At 43.3% G+C, this 19,851-nt stretch overlaps 1 protein-coding gene across 4 annotated transcripts in view; it reads right to left on the reverse strand.

Moving 5' to 3' along the window:
- Positions 1 to 7,264: 7,264 nt before the first annotated feature.
- Positions 7,265 to 19,851, reverse strand: part of LOC141050962 (uncharacterized) — a 359,750-nt gene continuing 347,163 nt past the window's right edge. For all 4 annotated transcript variants that reach the window (XM_073547707.1, XM_073547706.1, XM_073547710.1 and 1 more), the window contains one exon: positions 7,265 to 10,240. In XM_073547707.1, the coding sequence (XP_073403808.1) occupies positions 8,814 to 10,240 (1,427 nt within the window). In that variant the 3' untranslated portion in view covers positions 7,265 to 8,813. The remainder of the gene's footprint in view (positions 10,241 to 19,851) is intronic.

The following is a 19,851-nucleotide window of genomic DNA, read 5'->3' on the forward strand; positions in this document are numbered from 1 at the left end:
CGTACTTCTAACCTTCGTCAGAAAGTGGAGTAAGCGGAGATGAGGCAGACAACATTGACATGATAAACTCCTTCAACAGGGATTTGTGGAACACATTTGGGATGTGAAGCATCAGAGAAAGTCTTAATCTAAAGAACACTGGATTAACTACCTCTGGATCTCAAATGGGCCAATAAACTTAGGACCCAACTTCGCTGATAGTACTTTCAGCTAAATGTTTTTGGATGATAGCCAAACCTTTCACCTATATTGAAGATGAGACCTGTTCAATGTTTCCTATTGGCCCTCTGTTTTTGGTGAATCTGAGACACCTCAATATTCTTCTGAACCTCCCTCCAGACATCCCCAACCTCTACTCCTGGACACCCATTACTCATCCTAGAAAATTCACCAAAATGAGGATGAAAACCTAGCGAAGGTCGAAGATCAAAATGCTCGAGTGCTTGGTACACAAATCTAGAAGGTCAGACGCTTGGACGGGCTCAACTCAAGTAACAAGTATAATTGAAGTCAATGGGAAAGCATTGAGCATTTTTACGGCAGAGAATTCACTTATTGAGGACCTATACACTCCAAGCAAGATTCCACTGTATTAATCAAAGTTACTGACTGGGGTGCACTAACCATATTAAAATTGACCTATAATACAGGTGCTTCTCACAAAATTAGAATATCATCAAAAAGTTAATTTATTTCAGTTCTTCACTACAAAAAGTGAAACTCATATATTATATAGAGTCATTACAGAGTGATCTATTTCAAGTGTTTATTTCTGTTAATGTTGATTATGGCTTACAGCCAATGAAAACGCAAAAGTCATTATCTCAGTAAATTAGAATACTTTATAACACCAGCTTGAAAAATTATTTTAAAATCTGAAATGTTGGCTTACTAAAATAATGTATGTTCAGTAAATGCACTCAATACTTGGTCGGGGCTCCTTTGGCATCAATTACTGCATCAATGGCGTGGCATGGAGATCAGCCTGTGGCACTGCTGAGGTGTTAAGGAAGCCCAGGTTGCTTTGATAGCAGCCTTCAGCTCATCTACATTGTTGGGTCTGGTGTCTCTCATCTTCCTCTTGACAAAACCCCATAGATTCTCCATGGGATTAAGGTCAGGCGAGTTTGCTGGCCAGTTAAATTGCATCTGTCAGCAGTTTTGGCTGATAAAAAATGTGGCCATCAACTTTCAGGGCTTATACACAGCATTCGATAATGCTGTATATAAGCTCCCAACCCGAACTAAAAGAACTGAAAAATAAGTTTTATTATACTTACCAGTGGGGCGGACTGATGGGTGTCGTTGGTCTTGGTCCGGCATCTCCCATCTGCTTGCGTTGCTGCCCTTCTGCTTGCTTCTTGTGGATGATGTGCCCCTGCATCATCCACACAGGCTCCCAGACATCGCACTCCTGCACAGGCGTACTTTGCTTTGCCCTGTTGAGGGCAGACCAAAGTACTGCAGTGCGCAGGTGCCGGGGCTCTTTGACCTTTTCCAGCACATGTGCACTGCAGTACTTTGCTCTGCCCGCAAAGAGGCATATAAGTACGCCTGCGTAGGAGCATGATGTGGGGAGCCTGCGTGGATGATGCAGGATTGCGTCATACACAAGAAGCAAGCTGGAGGGCGGCAATCGCAAGAAGAAGGGAGGCGCCAGACCAAGACCAGCGACACCCATCAGACTGGAGCGCCCCCAGATAAGTATAATAAAATGTATTTTTCAGTTCTTCCAGGTCGGGTTGGGGGCTTACATACAGCATTATAGAATGCTGTATATATGCCCTGAAAGGTGATGGCCGCATCTTATATCGGCCAAAACTACTGACAGGTTCCCTTTAAGCACAGTGATACTGTTGTTTTTAAACCAGGTATTGGTACTTTTGGCAGTGTGGACAGGTGCCTAGTCCTGCTGGAGAATTAAATTTCCATCTCCAAAAAAGCTTGTTGGCCGAGGGAAGCATGAAGTGCTCTAAAATTTTCCCGGTAGATGGCTGCGCTGACTTTGGTTTTGATAAAACACAGTGGACCTACACCAGCAGATGACATGGCTTCCCAAACCATCACTAATTGTGGAAACTTCACACTAGACCTCAAGCAGCTTGGATTGTGTGCCTCTCCACTCTTCCACCAGACTCTGGGTTCTTGATCTCCAAATTAAATGCAAAATTTACCTTCATCTGTGTAGCGCTAACATCTCTGTCTGCAGACCCTCTTTCATGGCTGAAGCTCCCGTCCTGCTCCTTCTGGGTCCGCTGCTGCCTAGGGCGCGTGCACTCCTAGCAAATCTCCAGGCACTGTGCTTAGGGTGCACGCACACTTCCTCTTTCTTATAGGGGCCACGCGCGTTACTTTAAAATGTCCCCAGCCAATAGCTGGAGCTCACTTACTATTTAAAGTGCCTCCTCCTACAAGGAGGTGTCTGTGCAATGTTGTAAGTTTGTTCCTAACACGCTTGTCAGTTCTCAGGTCCCAGTGTTTGCATTTAGTCTGCTGCACCTGCCATTGCTTACCTCAATGGCAGCCGAGCCAGCCGCACCCACTAGTGCTCACCTCAACGGCAGCCAAGCCAGCTGCACCCGCCAGTGCTCAACTCAACAGCAGCCGAACCAGTTGCACCCACCAGTGCTCACCTCAATGGCAGCCGAACCACTTGCACCCGCCAGTGCACACCTCAACGGCAGCTGAGCCAATCGCACCCGTCAGTGCTCACTTAACTTCAATGGCAGCCAAACCTGCTGCACCTGCCTGAGTTCGTCTCTCTGTCAGCCGTCCTGTCTGCACCTGCAGTTCCTGTCATCTCTACCTGTCTGCATCTGTTAAACATTTCCCTGGGCCATCCCAGCTACCCGTTCCTAGGGGTCAGCTGCCATCCATCCAAGGTCAATCTTGGAGTAGCACCCCCTTTGTCTCTCCTTGGATATCGGTGTCATTAGCTGCTGTGTGTCCGAGGTCAGATTGGGTGGGGCTCCTAGTCACACCCCTCCAGGTCTTCCTTGGACTTTGGCACAGTGGTTCCACCACCCAGCCCATAACATTATGAAAACAACAACTTGTACCACTGAGCAACAGTCCAGTTCTTTTTCTCCTGGGCCCATGTAAGATGTTTCTGGCGTTGTCTATTGGTTATGAGTGGCTTGACACAAGGAATGTGACACTTGTAGCCCATGTCCTGGATACGTCTTTGTGGTGGCTCTTGAAACAATCACTCCAGCAGCAGTCCACTCCTTGTGAATCTCCACAAAATTTCTGGATAGCCTTTTCTTATCAATATTTTCAAGGCTGCAGTTATCGTGGTTGCTTGTGCACCTTTTTCTACTACACTTTTGCATCCACTCAACTTTCCATTAATATGCTTGACAATTTGAGGCTTACCCTCCTTGTGGAGTGTGTCAATGACTGCCTTCTGGACATCTGTCAATTCAGCAGTCTCCCCCATGATTGTGAGGCCTGTTGAAACAGACAAAGAGACCTTTTTAAACGCTTAGGAAGCCTTTGCAAATGTTTTTTGTTTATTATTCTAATTTACTGAGATAATGACTTTTGGGTTTTTCATTGGCTGTAAGCCAGAATCATTAACATTAACAGATATAAACATGTGAAATAGATCACTCTGTTTGTAATGACTCTATATACAAGTTTCACTTTTTGTATTGAAGAATTGAAATAAATTAACTTTTTGATGATATTCTAATTTTATGAGAAGCACCTGTAGCTGTCATGCTCGCCATGTCTGTCATGTCCGCTATGTCTGTTTTGCCTCATGACCCCTGGAGCGGTGTGCACGCGCATCTCATGTCTGCTATCCTGCATGTTCCCTAGAGCAGTGTGCACACTCACCTCATGACTGTTGAGCTGCGGGATGCCTGCGTTTCTGCTCTGCCTTCTGTGATCGTCTCGTCTTGTCTAGAACCCCTGATCATGTGTCCTTCCTATGTTCCATCAGAGGCTGGTTCTGCATTCATCTCTGCATGTCTGGAACTCTGATCATGTGACCTGCCTAGGTTTCAGCACTGGTTCTGCAGTCATCCCTGCATGTCTGGAATCCTGATCATGTGACTGCTCCCTGTGATCCTGGAGGATCTGAACTGGAAGTTCTCCCCTGGTCCTGACCCGGAAGTGGAGGTGCTATGCCCTATATCAGACCGCCCCTTCCTATGCTCAGGGCCTAAGTATTGTGTTGCTTTCCCTGCATGGCTGTTTGGTCTGTGGGGCGCTTCCTCTATTCTGTGCCCTTGCACTTTGCGCTGTCGTGCATCTCTGCACACGCTCCGTGCTCGTACTCCGTCTCTTGTCCCGTGCCTTGTCTTATGTTTGTCCGTTGTGCCATGTTCGCCCTTGTCCTGCTTGGACTTGTAGTCCTTCTGTTATTCTCTGCCTTGCCTGTTTCTGCCATGTCTTGCCTTTGCTATGCTCTGCCTTGTTCCTCCCTATGGTCTCTGTCTTTGCTTGCTCTGCCTCACTCTCTCCTATGGTGCTCTGTAGTGCTCCCTGGCACACGCACCATTCCTCCTCTCTTACTTTTGGTGTTCTTTTCCATGTCTAGTCCCAAGGCTCTGCCTTGGCCCGGCTCTGGGCTTCTGCCTACGCTCCGCTGCTAGACTCTTTTCTATTGTGCTCTCTTGCACGTTTCTAGGCTAGACCCAAGGCTTTACCTTGGCCCGGCTCTGGGCTTTGGCCTACACTCTGCTGCTAGCTCTGTTCCTTGCTCTGACCTGACTCCGTGTTTCTGCCTGTTTCCGTTCCTGGTTCCGTATTCTGCCTATGCTCCGCCCTGTTTCTCGTCTTGCCTTGCTGCTTCGTGTGCCCTTTGCATGCGCCTGGCCTTCCTAGCCTCTTGTTTGTGCCTCAGCTGTGCCCGCCTGCTTGTGCCTCAGCCGTGCTCATTGGTCAGTAACAGCTGTGTCGCCTGCCATGCCTCAGCCAGGTTCGCTGGACTCTTACCCGGCTGTCAGTGCTGCAGCCCGATCAGCTAGCCAGTGCCCCAGCCGTGCTCTCTTGCACCTCACGCTGTTTTTGCACTGTGCTCTTCGTGCTCTCTATAGCACGTGCAGGCCCTCGCCTGCCTATGGCATACCTCCCCATGCTTCTGTAAAAGTACAGTACACGCAGGCTTTGCCATGTCCCCTGTCGTGCCCTCTTGAACACACAGGTCCTAACCCTGTCCTTGAACCCTGACCCTGGTGTGCCTCTCTGCACGTGCAGGACTCTGCCTCGCCAGACCCTGGCGTGCCTCTCTGCACGCGCAGGATTGTCTTGCCTGTCCCTGGCATGTCCCTCTACACGCGCAGGCCTCTGTCCTTGTACCTGTCCCTGGCGTGTCTCTCTGCATGCGCAGGCCTCCGTCCTTGTACCTGTCCCTGTCATGCCCCTCGGCATGCGCAGGCCTCCGTCCTGTGAACTTGATCCTGGTGTGTCTCCAAGCACGCACCCTGCCTTGAACCCTGGCGTGGTTCCAAGCACGCACCCTGCCTTGAACCCTGGCTTGCCTGCCGGATTCCCGAAACCTGCCGACCGCTGCCAGAGGCCCAGAACCAGATGCCTGCGGCCTGATGTTCGGAGCTGATGTCCGCAGCCTGATGCCTGGACCCTGTCGGTCGTTGCCAGTAGTCCGGAGTCCGATGCCATCGCACCCCGTCTTGGATCCTGGCGTGTCCTTGCACACACCCTGCCTTGGACCCTGGCGTGCCTCCTAAGCACGCACCTTGTCTTGGACTCAGGCGTGTCCTAGCACGCATCCCTTCTAGGAACTCTTGTGTGATCCCTAACACGTACCCTGCCCTGGACCCTGGTATGTTTTCATGCACGTGTTATGCCTGGAACATTTGGCGTGCCCTTGCACGCATCTTGCCGTGTTTCACTGTTTGTGCCCTGCACCTGATTCCCTGTTTATGCCTTGCACCTGAATAAAGTGTGAAACCACCTTTACTGAAGAAACTCTGTGATTCGCTTTATGTTTGGTATCCTGGCTGTCCTGTTGCCAGACACTTAATAGTGTCTCCTTGAGCTGGCCGTCTGGTCCATCTGCCGTGGTGGCTCCACCCCTTGGTCTTGCCCCTGACACTCCCTGTATAGGGGGTGGGTTCTCACTAGGTCAGCTCGCCCTAGGTGGGTGGGCGCCACGGCCCAGAGGGTCCACTCATTCAAGAAAAATGACTCAGCGTAAGCTGACGCTCGTCACAATAGATAGGAAAAATCCCCACTATTGCCTGTTTCTAAGCAAATACTGAGTGACCCAACAGACCCCTGGGATCACTAATCACTCGTGTATTATGGCAATCACTTATTTATAAGATATTCCTATTATTCACCCCTTCTGATTTAAGGAAATTCTAATTTCTATTTACTAGAAAGGGCTCACTATTTTCCGTATGAATACATCTTTTGTTACACTAACTATTCACACGGTTAATTAATTATACTGCTTCCACTGTAGCTCCTAACCAACAGGATTGCTTTTTTACTTAGCATCTCTAAATGTCACAATTTACTGTAAGATCTTACTAGCTTGGCCCATGCGAGATTTTCACACATTGGTCGTCGTTTCAGAAAAAGCAAGCTGGTCAAATGTAAATGTATTTCATGAGCTGATGAACACAGACAGGTATTTATATATGTAGATTAGTAATACAATAAATTGTTTTGATAAGTAGAGGCCAAAAAATGTTTTCCGGTTGAGGTGCCACCTGCAGGTCATTGTGTCTTTCTGCAGGTTTATGAAAATGAATGTTTAAAATTTATTTAGTAATAAAATCGTGAATGTGTGGTTTGTTTGGCTATTTTCTTGCTGAAGGGGGCAAGTTTACCTTTCAAATGGTGTATCGTTTGTGTGTGTGGGTGCAGTATGAACGGATACAAAGGAATCACCGGAAAACAGTGCTTAGAAATAATAGAATAGATTTGCTAAAGTGTATTTCCAAATAAGCTACAGGTGGAACTCTTTTTTTCACCCCTGTTGCACTTCCCTAATATTCATGCTGGAGCACAGTGTGTTCTTTATTGCCGAACTCCCTACACTGCACTGAATCACCTCGACGCGTTTCACCCATCCACTTCATGGGCACATCAGGAGGTTAATATCCTAGCAACACGCTGTGCCATATAGTAATCATTCAGCACAGGAGCTCACACTCTCGGCCACGATACAAGACGCAATATTTTTCCAGACATTGGAAATAATTATAATAACTAAAGTGCAATATTTGTAATCGTTGCTAGAAATTGTGCAGCAGTGATAAATAAAGGAATACAGGTTGTCCCAATATGAAATCACACGAAGAATAGAACACACAATTTATTATTACTTTAATTCCTAGTATCCAAGTCTGACCAATATTAAAGAGTCAGAGTGGATAGGCTGCACAAACAGCACAGTGGATAAGACAAAATATTTTTTGATATATCTTGATAAAGATTAACTTTTAATATTGTTAATCCACTCTAGTCAGTAAGTTTCATTTTTACAGCAGATAATAACAAGATGGGGAGGGCAGGAAAATCACTGAAATAGCATACAAAACCAAAGATAAAATGGATTTTACAGGAACAATTGTTAGGAAGCATTCTTTCCTGTATAATGACTTGTATATAAGGCAAAATTAAAAAGAGAAAAAAAAGTCTCCTCCATCTCTTAAGAGCAGGGCCATCTCTCACCATATTTCCCCATCACCTATGACTACAGATGACATAGTAGAAGGGGAGATAAAACTACACCCACCGGTAGTCACCAGTAAATGTAATTTTTAAATTTTACCACCATATTTGTGAGCTGAACAGTGTGAAAAGTGACTATCCTGAAACTACCATTATTACTTCTAAGCATTATAGCAAATTATCCTTCAGGGAATAAATAGGTTTATCTACCCTAAAGGACTTGTAAGTGGTATAGATAAGGATGACATAGTTCACACTTATCAGATTAGAATGCTCAATTAAGCATACCAGCCTATACAATCATGAGATCCTGCACTTGATCAATTCTAAACACTTGTTCAAAAGCAATTTTCAGACTTATGCAATCAAAATGGACACTCTCCCCCCCCAAAAAAAAAACCCACAATCTGAATTCTTCTCAATTTGATGCTCTAAGGCTAGTTTCACACTAGCGTTCTCGGGCCCAGCGCAGGGCAGCCGCAAAGCCCCGCCCCGGCCACACCCCCTCCCTTCAGTTCATCCTCTGATTGCATGACCCTGCATGTGATCAGTGTACCCTGTATTTAGCAGTGGGTACGCTGACCGAGCGAATTTGTTCGGATTCAGTTCCGAATACGATTAGATTCGAATATTGTTTTGCAATATTTGTTGAACGCAATTGAGCGTCATTAGAGTCAATGGAAGTAGAAATTACCAAATATCTTCGGAACCGATCATAGTCTTATTCAGCACGAATATTGTTCGAATATGGCTCGAATATGTCAAAATAAGATTCGGGAAAAAAATCCAAACAAATTCGCTCATCTCTAATTATCACATCTGGTTTTGCTTTTTTCGGTCACTAGATCACAGATACAAATGACAACGACCTTTCATAGGACTTGGGTTACTTCGAGAACAAGAAGTCTCGGTGTCATCATTAAATCATCTTTACATGAAATGTGCCAAGGTGGAAATGTTTGCATTCTTACTTTTATGAGCTCTTACAAATTCAGTCAACAAACATTTCAGAAATTATCTTGGGGGAATTTTAGTCTTATTATTCATGTTATAAATAACATAAGCATTTATTGCTGAGTGCTCTAAGTTATTTCCCTTTTTCTTAACTTTACATGATTATAACTTGTAATTTTTCTTTTACATGTTGACAATGTAATGATTTAAAACAAACGTGGCTTCTCCCCTGTGTGAATTCTTTCATGTTTAACAAGATGGTATTTCCGGGTAAAACTTTTTCCACATTCTGAACATGAAAAAGGTTTCTCTCCTGTATGAGTTCTATTATGTCTAACAAGATCGTATTTCTTTATAAAACATTTCCCACATTCTGAACATGAAAACGGCTTTTCCCCTGTGTGACTTCTCTGATGCTCAAAAAGCTGTGATGTATCTGTGAAACAATTCCCACATTCTGAACATGAAAATGGCTTCTCCCTTGTGTGAGTTTTGAAATGTCTAATAAGATCGAATTTCCGGGTAAAACATTTCCCACATTCTGAACATGAAAATGGCTTTTCACCTGTGTGACTTTTCAGATGTTTAATAAGTTGTGATTTATCTGTACAACATTTCCCACATTCTGAACATGAAAATGGTTTCACTCCTGTGTGAGTTCTATGATGTCCAATAAGATATGATTTCTTGTTAAAACATTTCCCACATTCTGAACATGAAAATGGCTTCTCTCCTGTGTGATTTCTCTGATGCTCAACAAGTTGTGATTTCTCTGTAAAACATTTCCCACATTCTGAACATGAAAATGGCTTCTCCCCTGAGTGAGTTCTCTGATGTCTAACAAGATTTGATTTTTGATTAAAACGTTCCCCACATTCAGAACATGGAAATGGCTTCTCCCCTGTGTGAGTTCTCTGATGTCTAAGAAGATTTGATTTCTCTTTAAAACATTTCTCACACTCTGAACATGAAAATGGCTGCTCTTCAGTATGAGTTCTCTGATGTTTAACAAGATTTTTTTTTTCTGTAAAACTTTTTTCACATTTAGAACATTTAAATGCTCTATAGCCTGTGTGAATTGTCTGATGCCTGACAAGATGCGTTTTCTGATTAAAACACATCCCACATTCTGAGCATGAAAATGGCTTCTGTCCTGTGTGAGTTTTTTGATGTGAAACAAGATGTGATTTTATTTTAAAATATTTCCCACATTTTGAACATAAAAATAGCTTGTTCACTGAGTGACTGCTTTGATGTGAAAGAAACCTTGATTTAATTCTGCACAATTTCCCAGATTCTGAACATAAAAATGTTTTCTCCCCTTTGTGTGCTATTTCATGTTCATTTGTACTTATGTGGTTTTTGTTTTCCATATGTTTGTTTAGTGAAGCAGAAGAAACAACTTCTTTATGTTCCTCAGCACTTTCGTGGTTTTCGTTTTTCATATTTTCCTTTATTGAAGCAGAAGAAAGGACCTGTTGAAAAGTATCCGATGATATATTTTTTCTAAGAAGGGCTTGAGGTGTATCTGGGATAATTACATGTTCTTCATATTTATCTGATGTGATACCATGATCACCAGCTGCAAAATCTGAAAATATCAGATGTCCCTCTGAGCTCCTAGTACCGTCATCTGCCAAGAATAAAAATTATTTTTATTATTTGTCAATAACACTGCATTGAAATATTAATAATTATATTATTCAAAATTTTATAAAATTTCCATACAAACTGAAAAATAGAATTAAATATTAAACTGGTTAAGACAGTAGACTACTACTCAGGGAGTAATAGATTATGGTGTTAGGCCACCAGGTTGTGCTTTTTCAGTATTTTCCCTTCTCTTTTGAAACCCTCCTAACTATAGGTTCTGGTTTCACTTCATCGGTCACTAATCATTTGCAATTTCTTGTTCAGTGGACCCTCATACAGTCAACTTTAAGTCAGTGCTATTAGGTGTTGTCCATTTCTCATACACTTCAAGTTATTTATATTACATGCATCTAGTACAGAGCACAGCAGTATGGTCATGTAAAACTAGCCATCTCCTTGATGCAAGTGTATTTTTTTTTTTTTATAAAGGAAATAAGCAATAGTTACAAGATATGAGAATAGGTTCTTTACACTATTTTATATGTATTGGAAGTCAACAGAAAACATTGTATTTTTTCATGAATATAGGAGCCCTGGGGGATCTAAAAATGAATTGCAGCAGTGTCCTCTGTAATCCATGGTTGACAGTCGCTGTTTTTTTCAAAGATCTTACAAACTACGGACACCTTTGTGCCCAACAAATAGGTAACCACATATGTGAGTAAGCTTCTGTAGTTAATAAAGTACTTTAGCATTGAGCTATCCTGCAGGTCAAATACAATAGAGAAAGTGAAAGCAGAAAGAACTGCATTAGTAGGAACCCAAGAGTGAACTTCATGTTTCCTCAGGGAAGAGATTGGAGAAGACACCAGGTCATGTGATAGCTGTGGAGCAGTTATTAATTATAAAAGGCCCAGGAGGGCAGCAAAGAGGAGGAGTTGGTGCCCAAACCTGTAGCAGGACAGACATATGCTACATCGAGCTGGCTAATAGTCACCATTAAGAGAGACCATATCTAAGCATGAGTCGAGAGAACATACCGGAGTGTAAACCCAAAAGAGACCAGACCTGAGTGACGAGAGACCTTGCCTGAATGAAGACTTGAGAAAGACCAGAGATGGGAGAGCTGAGCCGAGTGAGCAAAGTCAGAGCAGACTGAGAGACAACTAGGCCGCAGCAGAGGGACGTTTGTGTGAGCCATCACTTCCAGTGTAGACATATAGTACAAAGTGGGGACCGGGACCTTGCTTCAAGGAATTAAAGTGAACAGTGTGACGCATGGCCAAGTAACCCAGCACCCGTGAACTTGCGGCCTAGCGGGCCTCTCCCGTTAGGGCCTGATATTGTGCGATACCTAGAGAGTGACAAAACGAGTCCAGTTGTGAAAGTGGCACCTTTTGGTTTGGAGTATTAGCACTAGGACATCACTGACAATAGTAGTCATTTAGTGGTAATAATAGAACGATAGTGTGTAAAAAGCTTTGTGTCCTTATTCTGTTTATCTCAGTTACTGTATTCTTCTTGTAATATAGCTTGTTTCATTTTCACTGTTTGCGGGATCCACTGATATTGTGTCAAAGTCACCCCTTTATCTGTATTAATCAAATATATAGTTATTTCAAGTATCACTGTCTCCTCATTGTCTGCACTGTCGCATGAGCGTTCCTTTTAACACTTCACATAGTCACCAGGATGCAACATTCAAATGCAAAAATGGAGGATCAGTTGGTGAGTCAGAAACATATCAAAGTTTACAAGTGACAATTTACTGATGTGGGACTGGGTTGAACGTCTAAAGAGCAAAATACGAATGCACCCTATGACACCTGCTTACAGGCAGAGACCCTTTGTTGACCTTAGATGGAGAGGCATGACAGACGATCATGTTCAGGTAGCCACAAGATAGTGATACTGTAGATAAGGTGATCAAGATTCTAGAGGAGATGCATGGTGACGCGATATGTTTAGGTAATTAGGTAATGTTTAGGCATATTCCCAGTGCCTTCTGGGATAAGTGAAGAGTCTCCACGAGCTCAACGATCACTGGATTCTGGCCGTTGCAGCTGAAAAGAGGAAATCGATAACCCAGGGGAAGAGTCCTGAGGAGAGAATTTTCATATTCCCAGTGCCTTCTGGGATAAGTGAAGAGTCTCCGCGAGCTCAACGATCACTGGATTTTGGCCATTGCAGCTGAAAAGAGGAAATCGGTAAACCGCCTGCCGAATTTTGGCTCATTTTTCAATGCTTTGAAATTTCTTTAACAATAACAATATGGAAGAGGCCAGGAGCCATTTGGTGAGCTGCATTTCTTGCTACATGTTCACAGACTTACCAGTGAAAAAGCCAAACTTCACATGCCACAAATGCAAGCTTGTGTCCTTGTTGGAGGAAAAGTTGCAAAATCTTGAAGAGAGGTTAGCTACATTGAAGATCATTAAGGAAGGTGAAGAGAGTTTTTAGACATAGCAGAATTATCTCTTCATGTTACAGAAAGAGAAGAAATTCGAAGTGCACCTGAAGAAACAGGAATGGAAACATGTGACCCAGAGAAGCAGGAGGATCGGGAGGCAGTCAGCGCCCATACCGCTAAGGAACCAGTACCAGGCTCTCACGCAGGAGAACAATGAAGAAATACATCAGGATGAGACTTTGCCCACAAACAGCAACCTTGTACGCCTTCAGAATCCTCCTGGATGGAGAAAGAAAAATGTTGAGAAGAAGAAACGGAGAGTGGTGGTCCTGGGGGATTCCCTGTTGAGAGGAACAGAGGCCGCTATCTGCAGACCGGATATAACCTCAAGAGTAATGTGCTGTCTTCCAGGTGCAAAAATTAAAGATGTGTCTGACAGGAGATCAGGACTCTTCAGACCTACAGATGACTACCCATTCCTGCTAATACATGTGGGGACAAATGACACAGCAAGAAACGACCTGGAAATCATCTGCAGTGACTTTGAAAACTTAGGTAAGAAAGTGGAAGAACTGGGAGCGCAGGTTGTCTTCTCTTCCATCCTCCCAGTGGATGGCCATGGAACAAGGAGGTGGAATAAGATTCTGCAGGTGAACAACTGGCTACGTCGATGGTGCCGTCAGCATGGATTTGGATTTCTGGATCATGAAGTGAATTACCTATACGATGGACTACTTGCTAGAGATGGGGTGCACCTTACGAAGACTGGAAAACATGTATTTGAAAGTCGCCTTGCTACACTCATCAGGAGAGCTTGTAAACTAGAACAATGTGTGAAGGGAAGCAAAAGGCCAAAAAAAGCCATACACCTGACAAATGCTATTGAGAACTCTATTAGAAGTGGAAAGGAAGAACAAAGACAAAAGAATCTAAATAATAAAAATATTGGAGAAAGAGAAATCAATCACAAACTAAAATGTTTCTATACTAATGCACAAAGCATGGGCAACAAACAAGGAGAATTGGAACTACTAACGCAGAAAAGAAATATGATGTCATTGGAATCACTGAAACTTGGTGGGACGATACACATGATTGGAATACAAGGCCAGAAGGATACAACTTATTTGCTAGAAACAGACTTGATAAACGAGGAGGAGGTGTCGCATTGTATGTTAGAAACGCTTATGTCTGCACAGAGATTAAAGCTTCAGAGACAGGGAGTTCTGTAAAAACTGTTTGGACTAAGAATACAAGGACAGAACAACAGAAAGGACACCATTGTAGGCATTTACTACAGGCCGCCTGTGCAAGCTGAACATATGGATGAACTCTTTATGCATCAAATGGCCAAGTTCTCCAAAAAATATGACATAGTTGTCATGGGAGATTTCAACTATCCTGACATTTGTTGGGAATCTCTCTCAGGCAAAACTAACAGGTCAAGGAAATTCTTATCCTCTCTTGCTGACAACTTTATCTTCCAAAAGGTAGGGGAGAAAACAAGGGGACCTGCTACTTTGGATCTAATCCTTATAAACAGGGCGGAAATGGTTGAGGAGGTAAAAGTGGCTGGCAACCTAGGAGGTAGCGACCATGCTATTTTAGAATTTTTGATAATTAGAGGAGGGAGACCTGTGAAGACTCAGACGTCAAGGTTAGATTTCAGAATGGCAGATGTTAAGGGATTCAGAAAGAGAATTAGAAAGATCCAATGGCTGGATATCCCTAAGGACAAAAATGTCCAGGAAGGATGGGAAATCTTGAAAAATGAAATTCTCAAAGCAAAATTGTTAACAATTCCGATAAGAGGGAAGAATAGGAAGCATTTAAGGAAACTAGGATGGATGAACACAGAACTTAAGCACATGCTAAAAAGGAAGAAAGAAATGTTTATAAAATGGAAAGAGGGAGGCATATCTAAAGAAGAATATAATGCTGTCTGCAGAACTTGCAGGGCACAAATCAGATTGCTAAAGCTGACAATGAATTGAGGCTTGCAAGAGACGTAAAAAGCAATAATAAAGGATTCTGGGGATATGTCAAAAGTAAAAGAAAAGTCAAAGATGCTATAGGATTTTTACAGGATGAAAATGATGAAATGGTAAGACAGGATGTTGAGAAGGCTGAACTTTTAAATTCCTGCTTTGCATCTGTTTTCTCTCAGAAAGGAAATGTAACATCAACTGTTCTTCACTGTCGTATTAAGGAAATAGAAGAATCCAGGATATATATAAGCAGAAAGATAGTGAGGAAACACTTAGCTAATCTAAATTAAAGCAAGTCTCCAGGTCCAGATGAAATACACCCCAGAGTACTGAAGGAGATAGCAGAAGACATTTTTGAACCCCTCTCCATAATCTTTGAAAATTCTTGGAGAACAGGAGAAGTCCCAGAAGACTGGAGAAGAGCAAATGTTGTTCCTATCTTCAAAAAGGGGAAGAAGGTGGACCCAGGCAACTATAGGCCAGTGAGTCTGACTTCTATACCAGGAAAGATCTTTGAACAAATTATTAAACAACATGTATGTAAGTACCTCGATAAGAATGAAGTGATTAAACAGAGTCAGCATGGGTTTTTAACCAATAAGTCATGTCAGACTAACTTAATTTCCTTCTATGACAGAATCACTGATTGGGTGGATCAGGGAAATGCTGTAGATATAGTATATCTTGACTTCAGCAAAGCATTTGACAAAGTATCTCACACAATCCTTATTGAAAAAATGGCTAAGTATGGAATAGACAAGGCAACTGTTAGGTGGATTCATAACTGGCTAAGTGATCGAACCCAAAGAGTCGTCATAAATGGCTGCACATCAAATTGGAAAAATGTTTCAAGTGTGGTACCACAGGTCTCTGTCCTGGGCCCTGTATTGTTCAACATCTTTATCAACAATTTAGATGAAGGAATTGAGGGTAAACTGATTAAATTTGCTGATGACACATAGCTAGGAGAGATAGCTAATACTAGAGATAAGAGAGGATTCAAAAAGATATAAATAAACTGGAGCAGTGGGCAGCAACTAACAGAATGGTTTTTAACAAGGAAAAATGCAAAGTACTACATCTGGGCAATAAAAATGAAAAGGGCATATACAAAATGGGAGGAATAGGGCTAAGCAACAGCACATGTGAAAAAGACTTGGGTATACGAATAGCTCACAGACTGAATATGAGTCAACAGTGTGATGCAGCAGCAAAAAAAGGCAAATGCAATTCTAGGATGTATTAACAGAAGCATACAGTCTAGATCACGTGAAGTCATTATTACCCTCTACTCCTCTTTGGTCAGACCTCATCTGGAATATTGTGTCCAGTTTTGGGCACAACATTTTAAAAAACAACATCAACAAACTGGAGCAAGTTCAGAAAAGAGCGACCAGAATGGTGACCGGTCTGCAAACCCTGTCTTATGAGGAAAGGTGCAGGATTTGGGAATGTTTAGCTTGCAGAAGAGAAGACTGAGAGGAGACTTAATAGCTGTCTACAAATATCTCAAGGGCTGTCACATTGTAGAAGGATCATCTTTATTCTCATTTGCGCAAGGAAAGACTAGAAGCAATGGGATGAAAATGAATGGGAGGAGACACAGATTAGATATTAGAAAAAACTTTTTGACAGTTAGAGTGATCAATGAGTTGAACAGGCTGCCACGAGAGGTGGTGAGTTCTCCTTCAATAGAAGTCTTCAAACAGAGGCTGGATGGACATCTGTCTGGGATGATTTAGAGAATCCTGCTTTGAGCAGGGGGTTGGACCAGATGTCCCAAGAGGTCCCTTCCAACTCTACGATTCTATGATTCTAATTTGGGCATTCACTTCTTTCAACAGATCCAGAGAGACGGGGATCCAATATGCGAAAGCTCTGAAGGAAGTAAAAGCTAACATTACTAAGAAAACCGAAGATGAATATAAGGGGCTGTGCCTCTCTGGATGAAGCATGAAGAGACTAGGGCACACTTACCTGAGACAGGCCCTGAAAAAAAGGTTGCACTATAACCAGGACACACAGCAACTTGAGGTCAGGTCAAAAGGTGAAGAGACTAGCTGATTGTGGGCACACTTACCTGACACAGGCCCTGAAAAAAAGGTTGCACTATAACCAGAACACACAACAACTTGAGGTCAGGGCAGAAGCTAGAGGCTGAGAACAAGAGGCCTGACTGAAGTAACTGCTTCGGGGGCGCCAAATGTCAAACTAGACTGTGCCCACAAGTAGAGTTGAGTTGAGCGAATATTTTAAAATTTGGTTCCAGTTACGATCAGTAGTGAATATTATATTTGAAATATTTGCCGAACATAGCTGAGCGGCATTGGAGTAGAAATGATCGAATATCTTCGGAATCAATCGTCAAACATAAATTCGGCATGAATAGAGTACCAATATGGCACAAAAATGGCAAATTCAGATTTGGCGACCAATTCTGAACATATTCGCTCAACTCTACCCATAAGTTATGGCAAGAAATGCGGGAGATCAGGGGGAGCTACGGAGCATAAGAAAACCCCTGAAGCTACCACGGAACCAGATCCTGTACCCCGTTATGAATAATGACTAGAGATGGGGTATCCCCCTGTTGGAGAACAGCGATACAGATCTAGACACCCACCAGTGAAGCACAGAAATGAGTGTTTGACTTGTGGAGGAATGGGACACATGTCAATGAGTTGCCCTATGTGAAACAGTCAACAACAGGTGCAACCGTTAGACTAAAGCGCCACATGGTCAGGGAGGATACTACAGTGCTAGCTTCCTTTGTAAGAAGGATTGAAAACACCAAAGTTGTTATTTCCAAGAGGCTCACTACATAGGCTGAGCTGAATGGGTAAAGTTGTTGCCTAATGGATACAGAGTCCCATGTGACAACAATGCCAGATGTATTGTAACGCTGCTGCTATGCAGGTAGATGCAAGCTCCACTAGATGGCAATAGAGTGGAGGGAGGACAGCACACAACAAGAGCAGACCTGCAGTGCAGCAGCGAGGCTGCCACCAGGTGGCAGCAGAATAGTCAAACAAGCTGAGTCGATATTAGTCTGTACGCAGTACCAAAGGAATAAATAAACACAGAGTCAGAAGCAAGCCAAATGGATCAGTACCGGTCAGAAGCCGATATGACAAAGGCAAGAGAAAAACTGCAGGTCAGGTTCCAAGCCAAGTCAGATACCAGGGAGTCCTAAACATGAAAGGGAAACACTGAGTCAGGATAGGGAGTGGGGGAAAAACAGATACGGGCAAAGTCAGCAACAGCAGGAGGACAAATCAGGGTACTACCAGAGTCATATACTCACGCCGTAGGCAGAAAATATAACTGACATGGCCTGCAGGACGCAGCAGAAAGAAATAGCAAACCTGAATCCAAAATAAGGCCAGACAAAGTTAACCCTTGGCATGATCAGCCCGGGAAAAGGGCAGACAGGACTCAAAACCCGGACTGGATCATCACATGTATATTCCCAAATGTTGCCCGATAAAGAGGGGTCCGATCATTCGGCTTTTGACTGCCAATCAGTTACTCATTTCAGTAGCATGGTTGATAAGGATGGAGATATGAGTCTGCAGCTGAAACCTAGGAAAGAAGGGAATCATATTAGTGAAAGACCCATCGGGAGTGGACCCATCGTGACATTGGAGATGAATTTCCGGAGGGTATAGAACAGTTCCTGGTGTGCAGACAGTGAGGAAGTGACTGGAGACTTACAACATGGCACCACCATAATAGAAGAATATTTCAACACTTAATCCTGGCTAGTCAAATCCAGAAGTCGCCAGGCGTTTCCCAGGCCTTGGGAAAAATAGTTTTAACCGCTACAACCGGTCTGGGCCCGGATGTCCTTGGAAGTACAGATTAAGCACCAGGAGACAGGAGAAGTGATTCCTGGACTACTGGACAAATGTCGATTTTCAGCCTTGCTAACTATGTTATTATTTTATACAACAAGTCAACAGATAACAAGAGTCAACATACAGGCTCATATGGCTCACATCCCTTGACCTACTGAACAATATGTCTGGCATAATTAAGAAAAAATGCTGTGCTGTCACAAGGAGCATCCTGCTAGACTCGGGCAAGTACAGAGCGGCTTCAGAAGCCTGTACTGAAGATAAAGTGTTGAAAGTGTCATCTGGTCTAGAAAGAAATAGAATTCCTAGAGCATACATTCTCCAGTGAAGCAGTGTACCTGACAAAGGAGAAAGTTGTTGTCGTGCATAAATGGCCTACACCCACAACGTTGAGAGAATTAACAGTATTACTGGGCCTTTCGAGGGATCATATAAGATTCATCAAGTATTTTTCGAAGTCAGTGGCCCCACTACACAAACTGGTAAGGGGCATAGCAGGAGGTCCCAAGAGTCAGCAGATCCAGTGGGGGCCAAAGCAGTAAGAAGCCTTCCAGGCACTAAAGCTCACATTGATGAGTGCTCCTATCTTGCCCTATGCAGATTTCTCTCAAACATTTGCATTATACACAGATGGGAGTCTCTACCCTCTGGAAGTGGTGCTGGCCCACGTCCAGGAAAGGCAAGAACGACTGATTGCCTAAGCTATCAGATCCCTATGGGATACGGGAAGGAATCCAGAAAATTTTAGCACATTAAAAAGAGAATTGTTAGCCCTGGTATGGGCCATGGCTGAAAAGTTAGAGGAATATTTGTCAGGATCTGAGGTTAATGTGTGGATTGGCAAGAACCCACTTGTCCACTTAGAAAATGCAAAACTGGGAGCATTGGAACAACAATAGATTGCAAGGATGTCCAAGTACTGGTACAAGATACTCAATTGGGTGAAAGCTGAAAACACTAATGTGGACTCATTATCCAGAGTGACCGGCCCAGTATAAGGATGAAGAGTTGAAGGGTGATGAGACTCCAGATTTCAGACGCTTTGCGACAGCTCTCGTGGCCTCTCAAGAATGGGGAAAAGAATACACGCAAAACCAAGTGCTGAGACACCCACAGAATTAATGGATACAGCTGCATCAGTAAGATACAGAGCGCTTGAAGTTCAAGAAGTGGGTGACCCTAGGCAATAAGCCCAACAAAGAAGAGATGGTAGCGTTGTCTACTGCCTTACTGACTCTAGGACAATGGGAGCGACTCTGTATGAAGAATTGCCTGTTATACTGGTGGATTCAGTTACCCAGAGAGTTCTGGACAATGTTACAAGCAGTGTTTCCAGAAGGGATGGTGCTGAGTGTGGCAAGGAAAGCTCATGAGAGGAGTGTGCACTTTGGAACAG

This window comes from Dendrobates tinctorius, unplaced genomic scaffold (assembly GCF_039654945.1).
Source record: "Dendrobates tinctorius isolate UK_male_01 unplaced genomic scaffold, ASM3965494v1 ptg000155l, whole genome shotgun sequence".
In the NCBI taxonomy this organism is placed as follows: Eukaryota; Metazoa; Chordata; class Amphibia; order Anura; family Dendrobatidae; genus Dendrobates; species Dendrobates tinctorius.